This window comes from Pteropus alecto, unplaced genomic scaffold (genome assembly GCF_000325575.1).
Source record: "Pteropus alecto unplaced genomic scaffold, ASM32557v1 scaffold21, whole genome shotgun sequence".
In the NCBI taxonomy this organism is placed as follows: Eukaryota; Metazoa; Chordata; class Mammalia; order Chiroptera; family Pteropodidae; genus Pteropus; species Pteropus alecto.
Genome location: NW_006436282.1, coordinates 22,006,793 through 22,022,751, shown reverse-complemented (window position 1 = coordinate 22,022,751; position 15,959 = coordinate 22,006,793). Strand labels below are relative to the sequence as shown.

Below are 15,959 nucleotides of genomic sequence, written 5' to 3'. Positions count from 1 at the left end.
CCAACATGGTCTCTGCCTACATATCTGTCCCCAGGGAGTTCAACTTGATAGTAAAGAATAGGAGGTGAAGTCCATAGTGAATTATGGCAAATGCTCTAAAAGAGATTTTTGTTTTTCAAACTACAGATAGTAGCACAATAGTGGATTCTGAAGTCAATTTAGTGGTCATGACCAGCATTTGTATGTAAAATAAATAGAATTCATTAGAATAGAATAGGAAGAAAAATATTATAACTGTGGTCAAGATAAATTTTGCTTTGTGAAAGTGGATTCAGTAATGTGAGGGATGTATGTTGTGTGTGTGTGTGTGTGAGTGTGTGTGTGTGTACTGGATTGTGATATGAAATGGATGTGTGCTGTGGTTCAAGGGCAATAGAATGTGAAGGCCTATTTCCCAAGGATAGGAAGACATAGAGGAAGTGTTTAGAAAAAAAGAATAGATCCTTAATATCTTGGGTATTGAGGAAGCCTCCAGGAGGAGGTGGCATTTGAGCTGAGGTTAAAAAAATAGATAGGAGTTCACCAGTGAGCAGAGGGTGTTTCTAGGGGTCGCTCAGCAGAGAGCTGGGTGTGCGCCCTGCCTGCTAGTGCAAATGTCAACGGCCATGAAGACTGGTGGAGATGGGTCAGTAAAGTTAGGCTGATGCCCAAGTGTCCAGGGCCTTGAATATCACACCAAGAAAGTTGGACTTTATTCCTTGCAGCAATAAAAATCTGCTGATGGCTTTTAAGCAGAAATCAACATGACCACCTGGCAGGGTAAAGGATGGAGAGAGTCGAGGGAGCAAGAGAAAAGACAGGAGGGCAAGATACAGGCTGTTTGCCAATCCAGGCAAGCGAGTGAGATGACTGAAGAGAGGGTGGAGAGATGGGCAGGAGGGGGCTTGGATTCTGGAAGAAGAAAAAGGAGACAGAATCCATGGAACTGGGTACCATAGGGGCACCGAAGTAAGGAGCCGGCAAGGTCTCAATTTGCAGCATCTATCTCTTGACGCCCTCCTGTCCACAAGCCTACCCCATGGCCAGTACCACCACAGGATATTATACTTAGGAAATGAGTACTCTGAGGCCCTGTCCTCAGGGAGCCCCATACTGGTCAGAGAGACCGACTCACACACCTGAACAACTCAGGCCAGGTCGTGAGCAAGGGCTGGAAATGTGGGGCTCATGCTGTCAGAATTGGGGGGCATGGAAGCAAGAGAAAGGGAAGAAGGGAGGAGAGGGAGGGGAGAGAGGCGGGGGAGGGGAGTCTATAAGAGGGAACAATCAAGGAGTCCTTCCTGTAGGAAGGGGTTTAGCACTGAACTTCAGAAAAACTGGATCACATTTATGAACATCCCCAGAAGATAAATATGTCTACCCTTTGAGCCACAGCCATGATCAGGGTCTGTCTCACCTCACATGGGCCTGTTGAGAGAGACTCTAAACCCCCGTCAGGAAAAGATTGTTCTTTTTTCAGAAAGAGCCACCCTCCCAAGATACCATTACGTGGGTCCTTTTAGCTTCATCCCACATCTGTTTTTCAGTGCAGCAATGTCACCGACCCCGTCCGTCGGATTCTCTTAACACTCAACCCCGAGGAAGGAGAAAACTCAAATGGGGAATTCATAGTCAGGGGCAAGGAGCCAGTGTCCTCACGTTGGGGCCAGAATCGGTATCAGACCAGTATTGGCCTGGTTAACTCACATTGGGGCCAGAGCCCTGCCAGAAGCAGCCTCGGACTGACAGGCCCCAGAGGCAGGAAAAGTCCAGTAACAATCCTGAATTTGAAAAATCTACGAGCTCAGAGCACCAAATTAAAAAACAATTACACTAATAGAATCTCCCCAATGTTTCTGCGCTTCAGCACGTGCTCCTTAATAATTCCATTGCTTTTAACTCACTGTCAGCTCAGCGGAAGTGGGTTTTTTAAGTAACTTAATTATTTCAGAACTCACTGCTTCCAAAAACAATCTAAGGTTCCCCCTCTAGCTCTATGACTCTGCTCTGTGCTATTTATTTTAATTAGTATTATATTGTATATCTAACATAAGCCAAAAGAAAAATCTACAAACAACTGTCTATTAGCCAGAGAGCAGAATTCTGCTCAGAAATCACCCAACAACGGATCACTTAGAATTTGTAACCAAGTGGGGGAGGTAAGATTCATACTAATCATGCAATGCCGAGCAGAGGCCACCAAATGGCTGTGGGAGTTCTCAGGCCTGAGGGTTTCCTCCCGGTTAGAGGTTGAGGGTGGGGTTCCTGGAGCGGAGTGGCTTAGCAGCAAGACATGGACAGTCAAGCTAAGACTTACAGAAAGGTAAAGATGAGCATTCTTTGATCTTCGTACATGCTCCTTTGATAAAACCTGCACTCTTGTACATTAGACATTGAGGCTCTGAAATGTCTTTTCACACATCACATTCCAACCTAAGTACAGAGGCTGGTTCTCAAACATTTAGAGGCATCACATGGTGATGTCGCCCAGGCGGCCGTGGTTCAAGGTCAGCAGCACAGTGTCCCTCATTTCTATGTGCTCAGTAGCCTAGGGATTAACATAAAACCTGAACCTTCTTCTCATCTTTGTGTCCTTGGCAGGCAGCCTAATTTCTTTGTGTCTCAGTTTCCTCTGTGTAAATGGGGTAACATCAGTACCTACTTCCTGGGGTCGCCGTGAGGATTGAACGGACAGCGCATATAACACAGCTGGAAGAGGATCTAGTACGGGGTAGACACCTGCTGTATCAGTGGTAGCTATTATTAAAATGGAAGTGCTGATGCCAGGTAGGAAAAGTGTGGATCTCACAAGCATAAAATGATGGAGATAAAGATGGAAATGATTGGGCATGCTGAAATCAGCAGTGAATCTTTACCTACAACCCAGAGCCTACAATTGGGGTTCAGCTTAGAACAAAATTAAAGTGAGCGTATGAACTACTTACTAGTCAAAGATTGTTTTGGAAATGGGTTTTTTCTTGCCTTTCAGCTACCGTGTGTGATAACGCTTTTGTGCCGTTTTCATACAAGCGACTTTCACGTGAACTTTCAGATACGTGTTGTGCTTCCTGACCTAGGGAAGCCGAGAAGTATGGGCCTTACCCCGAGGGGGGCGGGCCAGGGAGCCGGGGTGATCTCGAGTTGGGGAGCGACCTGCCTCCTGGTGGCTGCCATCTTTTGTAGGAAGCGCCTACCGTGAGTGCTTGGAGAACGGCACGTGGGCCTCCCGGATCAACTACTCACAGTGCGTGCCCATTCTGGATGACAAGGTGAGCAGCCCGGTCCCTGTCAGGGATCGGGGCTCAGGCCAAGCGCAGAGCCTCAGGGTGGCAGCACCCGTCCTGTGCCTCCCAACCACTCTATTTTGCACCTCTTGCCCCTGCCCCATGGCCTGCCCTGTGCCCAGTGACACTGTAGTGGAGCAGAGAAGGGGGACCTGGAACCTCAACTTCAGGAGAGCTTGGGCTGGTGGAAAAGCGCAACCAAGGTGACACTGGACACAAGAAGGGGGTGACTGTGTAACCGGTGCCCTGGCATCTCACAGGCTGTGTGCATTCCTTCCTCTTCTGGGCCTGTTTCCCCAGCTGAGCAGAGGCAGCCACAGTGGGGTGGCGGTACGGTCTGCCTTGGCAGGAGGGAGTGCTTTATGATGGCCTCTGCTTGAAACTGCCAGCACGTGGCAATAATAATAAAGGAGACTGGCTTTTATTTGGTTTCGTTATTGTTCTTAAGTTCCCCACAGACAATGCAGCCCTGTCATTCCCGCACCTGGGCCAGACCGATCCCAAGGCGCCCCCCACCAGGCCTCCATGGGTCACTGCTTCTGAAGCAGGAGGGTAGGCTGGACCGATTGTGCAGGTATTAAAACCAAGGTCCAGAGATTTGAATGAACTCACCTGCAGTTGCTCAGTCAACTGGGGTCTGAGCTGAGACTGAACACAGATGTGGCAACTCTCAGTCCAGAATTAAAAAGAAAATAAGATCTACCCACACCTCTGGCATATCTCAGAATACATTATGTCCAGATCTGCTCCAAAGCTGCACGCCGGGAGGCCTGACCGCAGCCGTTTATACCCGGAGCCAACAGGAGTGAGCTGAATGCTGATGACACGTGGAGCCACTTCTGCCCCAAGGTCGGGACGCACAGGGCAGCCATGGCTAGAGTGCTCAGCTCTGCCCTTTGTGTGTCTGTCTGTGTGTCCGGCAGAGGAAGTACGACCTGCACTACCACGTCGCCCTCATCATCAACTACCTGGGCCACTGCGTTTCGGTGGTCGCCCTTGTGGCCGCCTTCCTGCTTTTCCTGGCCCTTCGGTGAGTCTCCCCCACATCTGATTGCTCCCTGTCCCTCTTCCCCCCACACCCCTTCCAGTCCCAGCTGAACCCTGGCCTGGACCTCCCACAGGAGCATTCGCTGTCTGCGGAATGTGATTCACTGGAACCTCATCACCACGTTTATCCTGAGAAATGTCATGTGGTTCCTGCTACAGCTCATCGACCACGAAGTCCACGAAAGCAATGAGGTTACTGGGCAGAGTCTTGGGGCTGGGCCTGGGGGGCTCCGGGCTCTGGGGGCACCCACCTCTCTCACCCAGTCCTCAGCTCACCACCACTCCAATCATTGTACCCCCAGAGCGGGAGGGAGGAGGGGAGCTGCCAGGTCGGGGTCTTGGGAGCAGCACAAACCCGACACCAGACTTTGAGATCTCCTGTCCCATTCCCCATCTTGCGACTTCAGGACCTTCTAAGGTCTCCTTAGAGAAGAGGAGGCTGGAATTAACCTGTGTTGAGCTTTGTCTCGCTAAATCCCAACGAGAGACCCGTAGAGATTATATGCCCATTACGCAGACATGGGAACTGAGGCTCAGAGGAGTTAGGTGGCCCTGCAGTGATGCCTCCACATCCGAGCCAGCAGGATCTTGAGGGGGCCATCCCACGTGTTGGGATTTGTGTCAACTACCCTGGATTGGTGTCAGCTGCTACTGCACTATGCCCACGTCTTTAAGACACCAGAGGCTAGAGCGGGGCCAACCGCAGAGTTCATTGTCACGGCATTAGACTTCTCAGTACATTTTGTTTGGATGTCTGGACCTGAGCAGGCGCCCACCCAGCCTGGTTCGACCCTTAACTTGGCTCCACACTGAGTGCTGCCTCAGCCCCAACCAAGTTCAAACCAGTTTGGGGCACCCTGCAGCCCCGTAATGATTTGTACTGATAAGATGTCACTTACTTAACTTGAAGGAAAGGCAGGGTTGGAGAGAGGGATCTTTAGCTTCCCATTTCAGCATGACTTTCTCGGGACAGAATAGACACACAGCCACATGTGGCCAAAGTCAGGGCCAGCACCACGGGAGATAGCCATGGAGGCAGCGGTCAACTCAGGAGACTTATCTGTGAGCCAGGGGACAAGCTGCCCACGAGGGCAGAGAGCCCCCCACTGCTGGGCTTCTCTGACTCCACGTCCCCATGTCCCCACCTCAGCGCTGAGTGTGTCCTGCGGATGCACCCGTGGGGAAAGAGGCCAGGCAGGGTCCGTAGAGAAAAGGTCTGAGGACCCAGGACCTGGCCGTGGCTCGCTGCTGCTCTGGACAGGTCTTCCTCGGCCCGGACCCCCATCTCTCCTCTGCGAGGTGACTGGGGAGGGGGTATCCTGCTCAGAGGGACAGGGACAAATCCCTCTCTCCCGGGGAGGCTGACAGCAGCAACATTCACTCTGCTGACCCTGGATGCTGGAGGCCGCCTCACGGGCTGCCGCTTACCTTCACAAACGCTGCTCTGTTGCGTATGCAACGGTTTTCTTTCCATTGAATCACTTTGCTTTTTCAAACTACATGGAATTTCATGTTCCATCCTTAATTGGAAACCAGTCTGACTGTTATGGATTAAAGGTGACCCTCAAAAAAGTATGACCGTGAAAGCACAGCAGCGTTATCCATTCTAGCCTCTGCCGGCAGAACACTTGGAGCCAGACTCCTTCCTTCTTGATTAAAAATGGAAAATGAGAAAGCGTTGGGGGGAAGTCACAGACACACTGGTACCGGTGGAGACCGGTGCCTTAACTCAGTCTGAAACAGAGAGAAATGACAGAGGACGAACCTTCCCAGAATGAGATTTGAGGGTATTTAATGCCATGTGTCTGAACCACTGAAATCGGCAGCCCTCCACCGGCGCCCAGGCCCACACGGGGGCCCTGGCCCGGGCAGCCCCTGACCACCGCCCGCCCGTGCAGGTCTGGTGCCGCTGCATCACCGCCGTCTTCAACTACTTCGTGGTGACTAACTTCTTCTGGATGTTCGTAGAGGGCTGCTACCTGCACACGGCCATCGTCATGACCTACTCCACCGAGCGCCTGCGGAAGTGGCTCTTCCTCTTCATCGGATGGTGTGAGAGTCCCGGGGGCACCGTCTGAGCCAAGCTGGGGAGGAGGGACCGCTGACAAGGTCACCTCCTTGTGGAAGGACGGGACCACAGCCCCACCCGCCATCCCCAGAACAGTCAGAGGATGCAGTCGCTCCCCTCCATGCTGGCGAGGAAGAAGCAAACAGTCCCACCAAAAGAACCTTCCACAAATAGCCTTCCTCACGGAATGGCAGACCCAAGGACCTTTGTCCCTGGCTCTGAAAGATCACTCTGTCCCTTCCTCTCTCTGACCTGCTTGGAGCAGATGGCCGGGAGTGGGGGAGGGGGAGGGCAGGGGTCCAGGGACAGGGCCCTTGGGGTCATGGGCGGTCTGCAGTGGGGTGGTTGGAAACATGATCCCAGGGCTCTTGTGGTCCCCTCACCCTGTGTTCTATGAGAGGCCCCCCTGTCCATCTGTCTGTCCACTGCAGCCCGTGCCTGTCCTTCTTTCAGGCATCCCCTGCCCGATCATCATCGCCTGGGCCATTGGCAAACTCTACTATGAGAATGAACAGTGAGTAGGATGCGCCATCTACGGCTCTGGGCCAGGAACATCAGCCTGCTGGGACAGATTGGCTTTCCGTAGTCCTTAAATTTTAAAAAATATTCCCACGCTCAGAAGTACTCATGTGGCAGGTGGCAGGTCACCTTTGTTTGTTGAATTAGGATTTCTGGTTCCTCTGAATCCCAAATGCATGACCCCTTTGGCCTTTGGGAGCCTTCCTAATTCCCCCTCAGAGCTGGAGTACATGGAGGTAACCGGGGCTTCTGGCTTTTAACCCAAAGCATATCCAAGGCTGTGTCAGTGAGCCCTTCACAGGCCCCTGGGCCAGGGCTGTGGGTGAGGCTGGAGAGAGCAGATGGGACTTGGGGGTGAGGGCAGGAACATTAGGAAGTGCTCATAATGATAAAAGCTGCCCAAGAATAAGAGAAGGAGCTTTTCTCATTATTCAGAATGATAGTGAGCTTCCCGTCAAAGGAGGTGTTCAAGCAGAGACCAGAACCCCTGGTGTTGGGAGGCCGCAGGGGACATTCCTGTCTCTGGCAGTGTGCACTGGATGACCGCTGGACACAGAGTTTCCTGAAGTCCATGGTCCCTCCCCGAGGTCCAGTGGGAGTTGCTGGCAGAGCCAGACTGGGTCCTGGCCCCACACTTCCCCCCGAACCTCGACCCCGAAGCTTCTCCACCCACCGTGCTCCTCAGCTTGGAGAAAGGCGGGGCTCGGGGCAGGAGAAGCCGCTTCATGTGGCTGAGTGCCTGGCACATGGAGCAGTGGGTGCCGAGCAGTGCAGAAGCAGGTGGCACGGGGTGGCTGGATGCAGGGCCAGCCCAGGGCAGCCCAGCTCTCCGTTCATTCACGAGCCTCCTGCACACCCAGCCCTGGGCCCAGCAGTCCGAGTGGGGTGGGGGAGTGAAGAGAAGGAGGAGGAGACCATGCTGCCTCGGACTGGCTGGGAGACCAGACCCTCCACGCAGGGCCAAAGGCAGCCCAGGGGTGAGCAGGGTGGTCAGTGGGGCTGGGACCGACCATCTACCCAGGCTTCTGGGTAAGCTGCAGCCCTGGAGATCAGGTCTCAGGATGGGTCAAGCTGGAGGACCCTGGACCCAAGTCTGCAGCGGTCTCCCAGCTCCGGCCCAGCAGGCCACTCACAGCCACCCATCTTTGCAGGTGCTGGTTTGGGAAGGAGCCTGGAGACCTCGTGGACTACGTCTACCAAGGCCCCATCATCCTCGTGCTGCTGGTAGGTGGGGCTGCGATGGGCTGGGCACCGGGCCAACGGCGAGGACCCACCCATCAGAGATTCGGGGGAAGGACGTGGTCTGGAGTAGCCCCCTGCACACGCTCTGCACACACGCACCTGCTTCCTTGCTCGTCCCTTCCTGGCTCTCACGCCTTCCTGATTTCTAGTGCGTTCCCGCATCTGATGTCCCCTTGCCAGGTACGATGCTGAGACAGCCAGGCGAGGGGGCAGCTGGTGGCAAGAGAAGGGTGTGCAGGCTTCTGTTCAGCCCAGACCTACATCGCCCTCCTCCCCCGGTGGCCTCCTCCCGGGCCCAGCTCACCAGCCGCAGCCCACCACCCCCAGCCCGGAGCAGTGGGACCAGAATGAAGCGTAATGAGCAATTGTTCCCAGTCCAGCTCCCCGCCCTTTGCCAAATGTATTCACATCTAAGGTATAATTGCCACCCATCTTTAATCCACAACGAGCTTTAATTAAGGTAGAGTTTAAGTAAAGGCTGCATTCTGCAAAAATGAGCCCATTATACATCATACATTAAAAAAAAAAAAGAGAGAGAAGCATTCAAAAAAGCCCCAGAAGAAACTGCCATTTACGTAAGACTTATTTCAGGCTTGGTAATTTCAAGTTCCTGTATGTACCAGCTTCCTTAAAGGGCTACCCGTGCCTGTGGGAACCCAGAGAGAGCCAGCCTCCTCTTGTACACAGCAGGTGCCTAATGGAGGTTCCTTTGGTTTCCCTTGCAGACAGTTACTATTTATCTCTTTTAGTTTCTTACTCTCCTTTTTGTGAATTCTTCTGGGATTCATTTGACCCCTATCTTTGAAGTGTCCTTGATATATGTGAACCAGAGATGACTAAGACTTATTACCCACTGCCTGAAATTCCACCATCAGGGCTCTGTTTTCTTCAGAGGCAGAAGCCAGTCCCTGTCAGCAGTCAGTGGCCGGGAGGGATTGTCCTTGGAGGCCCAGCTGCAATGACTCAGTCACCCCCAGTGGGAATGGAAACCCCACGAGACCCAGCCCCTCCTGGCCAGCTGTTGAGGAGGACATGCTGGAGGACAGGGCTTTGAATGAGCTTAGGGCCCGACCAGGGAAGGCTGGCCTGGATGGGGAACCAGCAATAGTGGGGAGCAAGCCCCCATTGCAAGGGGATGGGACAGTGGGAGGGAAAGGAGTGGACAAAGGCGTAGGGGGCTCCCTGTCCAGACCCGACCCCCAGCCTCCTCTCTGTGTGCCCTTCCTGGTGCCCCCCTCACCTTTGCTTGTCTCTCCCTTTGGGCCCAGCCCACACCCAGCTTTTTGCACTGACAGGTCTTGCAGGTTCCACACTGAGCCCTTCCGGAAGCTCTGTCCTCATTGCTTCCAATCCTCACGTCCCCAGTGCCTGGCAGAAGTAGGGAGCATGCTTCCCATTTCACAGATGAAGAAACTGAGGGACGAAACATCCTGCCCAACATCACCGCTAATAGCTAGCTCGGCCAAGACTCAGCGACAGGCCACCCACCACCCGCCTGCTGTCCCCTCAGTTTGATATGTGCCTGGCGCCTTGCCGCACCCCGCCCCCTGCCCCCATTGTCCTCCCCTGGGGTTCCCAGCTGCATTTCTGCTGCTGAGAGACAGCACTTATTTCTGGGTTCTGGGAAGCGGTTGAGTTTGCAGGAGGTTCTTCTCATGGTGGTTGTGCTGGGAAAGGCACGCGGCATTAACTGGGCCACTCTCCGGGCCGGGCACGGGCTCGGTGCCCTGCGTGAGTGTTGCAGCCTGTTGCAGGCTCTGTGGTTACCCTGGTTGGGCAGGCGAGGAAACAGCAGCTCAGGGAGGCTAATTAAGCCACCTGCCCGAGGCCACACAAATGCCATTCAATGAGGACTTGGGGCCAGGCGTTCATTTGGGAGGTGATCTCGGGAAGCGCAGTGCGGGCCGGGGGCGGAAGACAAAGAAAAGACGAAACCAGCAAAGAACGTGGCGGTGAGCACTGCATGGGAACAACCGCCCACGAGGGGCTCAGCTCTGCCCCTCCCGCCCCCCAGGGTCTGGAAGTCAGGCTCGTTATCCACACACTCCGCGCCCTGCGGCATCAGCGGAGATGGCCCTGGGGACAGTACATCCCCACATTTCCAGGCCCTCCTGTTTTCAGGCTGAGCTAGCTCCCCTGGCACCAGAAAAGCCCCAGGCTGGGAACTGTCCGTTGCAGCTGCCCGTGGATACAGGGGCCTGGGGCCCCAGGCTGGCGGCCTGCAGTGCGCAGCACATCTGGTCCGTCTGGCTAGACGCTTGGCTCCTCTTTCCACAGATGGTGTCTCCTTGCTCAGTGCTCCTCCCAGTAACAGCCCAGCTGCTCTTGTTCCAAATGCTGGTTCCGGGGCCCCCACCCGCCACTGGGCATTTCTGGAGTGGGCCCGGGATCTGCATTTGGTGCCTTTGATATACACGCTCTAGTTGGAGGACCACGGTGTCCAGAGGGCCCTGCGGGCAGGGATGTGGGCTTTCTCGGTGGCCTCGCCGGGGCCCTGCACACACTAGGACTTCGGCCTTTGAGACTTCACCTGCCTAGAAAATGCCACCAGGAGTGAAAAACCAGAGCGTCCAGTGAGAACCAGTCCCCCAGCATAGATGCTCCAGGAAAAGACAGGGCAGGGCCATGCAAGGCTGGACTCCTCAGGAAGCCTGTCCAGGGGCCCCGGCCCCACGCGGCACGCCCTCTCCCCCTTCCCCCCAGCGTTCCCCTCTTGCACGCTGCCCTAAGGACTCCCCAGTCTGGGAGGGCCCTGCGGGGCTGTGGCAGCAGGAGGGAGCCTCGCTCTTTGGGCTCCCAGCTGGCTCTACCTCCCTCCTGACTCCTTCCGCCTCCCCTCAAGCACACTGACCACACAGGCCCATCTCCTCCACCCCAGGGCTTTCTGCCCTTGCCTTCTCTCTGCCTGGAATACCCTTCCCCACTTTCCTGCAGTTCCCAGATACATGCCGTTTCTCCAGAGCTTTCTGGCCCCTTGGGAAAGATGCAATGTGCTCCCCACTCCAAGCCACAAGCCAAGTCCGCATCTTGTTGCTGGTGTCCAGCTCAGAGCCCAGCACGTGGCAGTGAGTGAATGAATGAATGAGTGAATGAGTCAAGCCAGAAACAGGGCCGGACGAAATTAGGGTGCAGTAGCCAGTGCTGACTGAAGAGCTGGGGTTTAGCTGGGGGAAAGGTGGAGTTTGAGGATGGAGAGCTGGGCTGGGTGGTCACAGCCTCCCTGGAGGAGGGAAGGAGGTACCTGTGGGGCGGGGGGTGGGGTGAGGTGAGACAGCGTCACTGACTTGGCCTGCTTTGTGGGAGAAGAGGGGATAAGCCTGTCCTTGCCTCAGTACATGGAACAGCGCCCCGTAGCCCGGAGGCGCTCATCAACTGCTTATTGACTGGATGAATGGGTGGGTGGACATATGTATATTACCCATTAAATAAGTGGGTGAGTAGGTAGATTGATGAATACTTGGATGGATGGATGGATGGATGGATGGATGGATGGATGGATGGATGGACGGACGGACGGACAGACAGGTGGGTGGATGGATGTGTGGACAGGTGGATGGGTAGGCGAGTAGATGGATAAGAGTGTGTGGATAATTGAATGAACTGATCAGTAGGTTGATAGATAATGGGTAAGATTTAATGCAGGGAAATGTGACAGAAATGAGAATATATCTCGATTCCAACAGCTTCTACTTCCAGAGAAGTCGGAAAGAATCAGAAAAGGTCAGATATTTTGTCTCACTTGTATGAGAAAATCAGGACCGACCTATGTGTTAAGGTGACCTCGTGGTGGAAGGGAATATACCAGAAACCCAGAAGCTAGAAATTAGCTGAACCTTAAGAGGAAGCAGGGCGCAGCAGGCCATGGGCAGCCCTGGCCGAAGGCTTCCCAGACCCTGGGTGCCCCGGGCCGTGAGCTGCAGGCTGTGGCTGACGAGTCAGAGCCCCAGGCCCTCAGCGCATCCTCAAGCTCAGGGGTCACGCAGGCCCACAGGGCCATCTGTCCTGAGATGTCTGCCTGTGTCTCCTGCTCCCAGCCTGGGATCTGGAACTCAGGAGAGTTTAAGGAGTGATGGAGTCTCAGGAAGGGTGTGTGTGTGTGTGTGTGTGTGTGTGTGTGTGTGTGCACGTGCACACATGTACTCACACTTGTGCTCACACGTGAGCCAGCAGACACCTCTGGGCTAATATGTAACTCCTTCTGACTCATGGGCACTTTCTCAGACAAACGAGAGGGACGTGAGCATGCCCAGGTCCCCAGATACACACTCACACATGAACACACTCCCTGTGGCAAAGACACTCACACAGGCACAGCGAATGGACCCACAGGCCCCCCCAGGAGCGGCTGAGGGCAGCACAGCCACACAGACAAGCCGGCACGGGTCAGCAGGAGGCCTGCAGCCCAGAGACCGCACAGCGCCCAAGCGGGCAGGTCTCAGAGAGGCTGGGTGCGGTGGGCTCTGATGCTGAGAGAGACTCAGAATAAAGATAAATGAGGCCCTTCCAGGAGCCTCGGAGTCAGCCCAGCAGCCCATTCATCTTCATTGCCTTGGGGGTGTCTGCAAAGGTTCTGGAGTTTTGCTGGCACGGGGGACAGATGATGAGAGATTAATCACTTCAGAGACCAGCTTATTAATCACTCCCTCCGGCTGGATCTGCTGCACCAGGGCCTCGGGGAGACCCTAACTGAGAAATGGGGACGCTGCAGCAGAGAGGGGACGCGGCCGGGCGGAGCCCCGAGCCCAGTTCCTGCCGTGTCCCTGAGCAGCGCGGGGCTGGGGACCATCTCAGGACTCCTGCCTCTGGGCCCTTGTTAACTACCTCTGAGGCTGCTTTCTTCCTTCGGGTCTGGGTGGAGAAGCAGGCCCTAGAGCTCTCAGGTGGCCGGGAACTGAGCAAATGGGGGCGCCTGTCATGGTGAGAGAGGGATCGAAGGCAGGTGCCGAGGGAACGGAGGGGACGGGCGTGTGCATGGGACATAGGCTTTCAGCGGGTCCCAGGGGATTTGGCTGCCTCCTACCTCGTCCCACCTCAAGAGCTTTCCTTCCTCCCTGTCCGCCTCCCTCTCTCCAGATCAATTTTGTATTTCTGTTCAACATCGTCAGGATCCTGATGACAAAATTACGAGCATCCACCACATCAGAGACGATTCAGTACAGGTAAGTGATGGGCACCTTCACCCCGCCCCTTGCACCCCCCCCACACACAGGGAGACGGGAGGCCATCCGGGTCATCTCCCTGTTTCTGGGCAGGGCCCTCTTCCTCCTCCCCAGGGAGCTCACTTAGGCCCCCAGAAGAGACGCCCCTGAGTGAGGCCCCGGCTGCAGCATCGCCCTCTCTCCCCCAGGAAGGCGGTGAAGGCCACCCTCGTCCTCCTGCCCCTCCTGGGCATCACCTACATGCTCTTCTTCGTCAACCCCGGGGAGGACGACCTGTCACAGATCGTGTTCATCTACTTCAACTCCTTCCTGCAGTCATTCCAGGTGAGGCGCATGACCTGATCAGGGCCGCGGTGAGCTTCCCGACCTGCATGCTCAGGTGCCTGTGCCCTCACAAAGACAGTCACGCGGGACAGGTGCACACGTGATTCACTTGCGTACACACGCAAATATAAGTGCGAGCACACACCCTGTCACCCCTGCCCCAGAGCCCAGGTGGGCCCACCCCAGACTGGGTCTGGGGCACCCTCGCTGGCATCTGCTGCTAGCCTAGCCCCTGTTCTGAGGATTCATGGCAGCCTGTCACGCAGAGTGGACCCCAGCACACCTGCACCGTGAGGGATGGGGCCCACCCAGCTCTGAGGGTCAGAGTGTGCCCCCCCGACATCCTGTCCCTACTCCACCCCTCCAGGCAGAGCGGCTCCCCCACAGACCACTGACGGGTCCCTCCTTCCTTTACAGGGCTTCTTCGTGTCTGTCTTCTACTGCTTCTTAAATGGAGAGGTATGAGCCTGGCCCGGGGCAGCCTGGGGTCCTCACTCTCCAATCTCCACTCTGCCCCACCTTGTGGGAGCACCCTGGGGTCCCTGCTCTGCTCAGCTCTGCCCTGGAGAAGGAGTGGGGGGAGGCCAGAGAAACCACTCAGCCTTGGGGGGGCAGGAATCCCTGCTGAGGGACCCCAGCCAGTTTAGGTCAACTATGCAGGCTGGGAACGATGCGCCCCAACCCCAGCGAGGCAGCCGGGGAGCCCGGGTTTCAGGGTCTCACAGGAGAGAGGAGCCAGAATGGACGTCATGACAGGAGGGAGCTTCCGGGAGCGCATCAGGCGTGAGGCGTGCATCCAAGCCTTTGCGCACCCAGGGAACAGAGAAGCCACCGGCACGTTCCCTGCTCCGCAGAGCAGACCGCGCACCTCCGGGCCGGCTCCGGGCCGGCTCCGGGGCGTCAGGCAATGGGGAAGCCAGGTTAGCTCACACAGTCCAGAGTCCCAGTGGCCGACTTGGGAGAGATGCTCAGACGGGCCCGCAGTGGGTTCTGGGGCAAAGAGCAGACACAGTGCCCGGGGCCCGAGAGCTTCCAGACTCACGAAGACTGTCCGTGTGGTCCTCAGGCCACACGGGGTGATGCTGGGGGGCCCTGCGGGCCTGGGCGCCTGTCACCTAAAGCAGCAGTCCCCAGGTGGGAAAGTCCAGCGGTGGAGCCTGGGGCCCCAGGCTGGAGGGCAGGAAGAGAAGGAGCCATTAGAGCAAACAAGCAATAAATGCTCGTGCAGCGACTGTTCTCGTCAACCTCCTGCTGGCCTAGCATGTTGGGGACACGATCCATTTTGCGGAAAAATTCTTCAGTTGCAGTACAAATGGGAATAAGATGGCACCGCGACCCTCAGGCTTGGACATGAACAGAACTGTTAGTTTTCTATCTTGGCAGCGTGTGCTAAGGTGAGGCTGGTCCATCAGGAGGCGGAGCGGTCAGGGCTGCGGGGCAGGTGAGGGGGCCTTTCAGGAGGGAGAAGGATGGCCGCCAAGCGTGGTGTGTGAGTGGAGCACACGTTAGCAGGTGCTGGGCGAGTGGAAGGTGTGGCCATCTGGTCCTGTCATCAAGGTGGCAGAACAAGTCAGGAAGGGTGCAGCAGGTGCTCAGGGAGGGGCTGGGGAGGGAGGGCTCCGGAGAGCCTCAGAGGGCAGCGGGGAGCTCCAAGGGCCAACAGCGTCAGGGGAAGGACCCCGCTTTTGGAGTGTAAGGTGGCAGTCAGGAGGGCCACCCCAGCCTCCTTCAATGGCCCTGCGAGGGACAAGGAGCAGGGAAGAGCACTGTGTGGGACCCCAAGATCAGCCCCTTAGGGCTCAGCTGGGTCTCTGCCTCCCCTCCCCCCCAGGTGCGCTCAGCCATGAAGAAGAGGTGGCACCGTTGGCAGGACCATCACTCCCTCCGAGTCCCTGTGGCCCGAGCCATGTCCATCCCCACGTCGCCCACACGGATCAGCTTCCACAGCATCAAGCAGACGGCCGCTGTGTGACCCCCCGGTCACCTCGCCTCGCCCATCACTCCACCTTTGGGACAGCTTCCCCAGCCTCCTGCCCGGCTCTCCTTGCCGTGCAGGCCCTGGTGGGGACAGAAGAGAGGGCAGAGACCAGCTCTCCAGCCTGGCAGGAGAGAGGCTGTACAGCAGTGCGCGGGGCTGCGAGGAACCGGGGCCAGCTGGGCCCACGTCCCGGAGCGAGAGGGAGCGGCACGGAGAAGTCACAGGAACCCCCGAGGAGAGCAGGGCACACGTCTTCAGGCATTCGTCCACGGCAGCCTGTCACGTGAGATCTTCGCTGTGGCCCCCTCCACAGATGGGGACACTGAAGCCCAGGGCCAGGAAGGACCTGCCCGAGCCCC

General features: G+C 56.3%; 1 protein-coding gene across 1 annotated transcript in view; it reads left to right on the top strand.

Moving 5' to 3' along the window:
* Positions 1 to 15,594, top strand: part of CRHR2 (corticotropin releasing hormone receptor 2) — a 25,760-nt gene extending 10,166 nt beyond the window's left edge. Inside the window, exons 3-12 of the mRNA XM_006912041.1 lie at positions 3,163 to 3,248; positions 4,187 to 4,293; positions 4,385 to 4,502; positions 6,209 to 6,362; positions 6,832 to 6,892; positions 8,049 to 8,121; positions 13,213 to 13,298; positions 13,487 to 13,622; positions 14,040 to 14,081; positions 15,454 to 15,594. Coding sequence (XP_006912103.1) covers positions 3,163 to 3,248; positions 4,187 to 4,293; positions 4,385 to 4,502; positions 6,209 to 6,362; positions 6,832 to 6,892; positions 8,049 to 8,121; positions 13,213 to 13,298; positions 13,487 to 13,622; positions 14,040 to 14,081; positions 15,454 to 15,594 — 1,004 coding nt within the window. The remainder of the gene's footprint in view (positions 1 to 3,162; positions 3,249 to 4,186; positions 4,294 to 4,384; positions 4,503 to 6,208; positions 6,363 to 6,831; positions 6,893 to 8,048; positions 8,122 to 13,212; positions 13,299 to 13,486; positions 13,623 to 14,039; positions 14,082 to 15,453) is intronic.
* Positions 15,595 to 15,959: the final 365 nt, after the last annotated feature.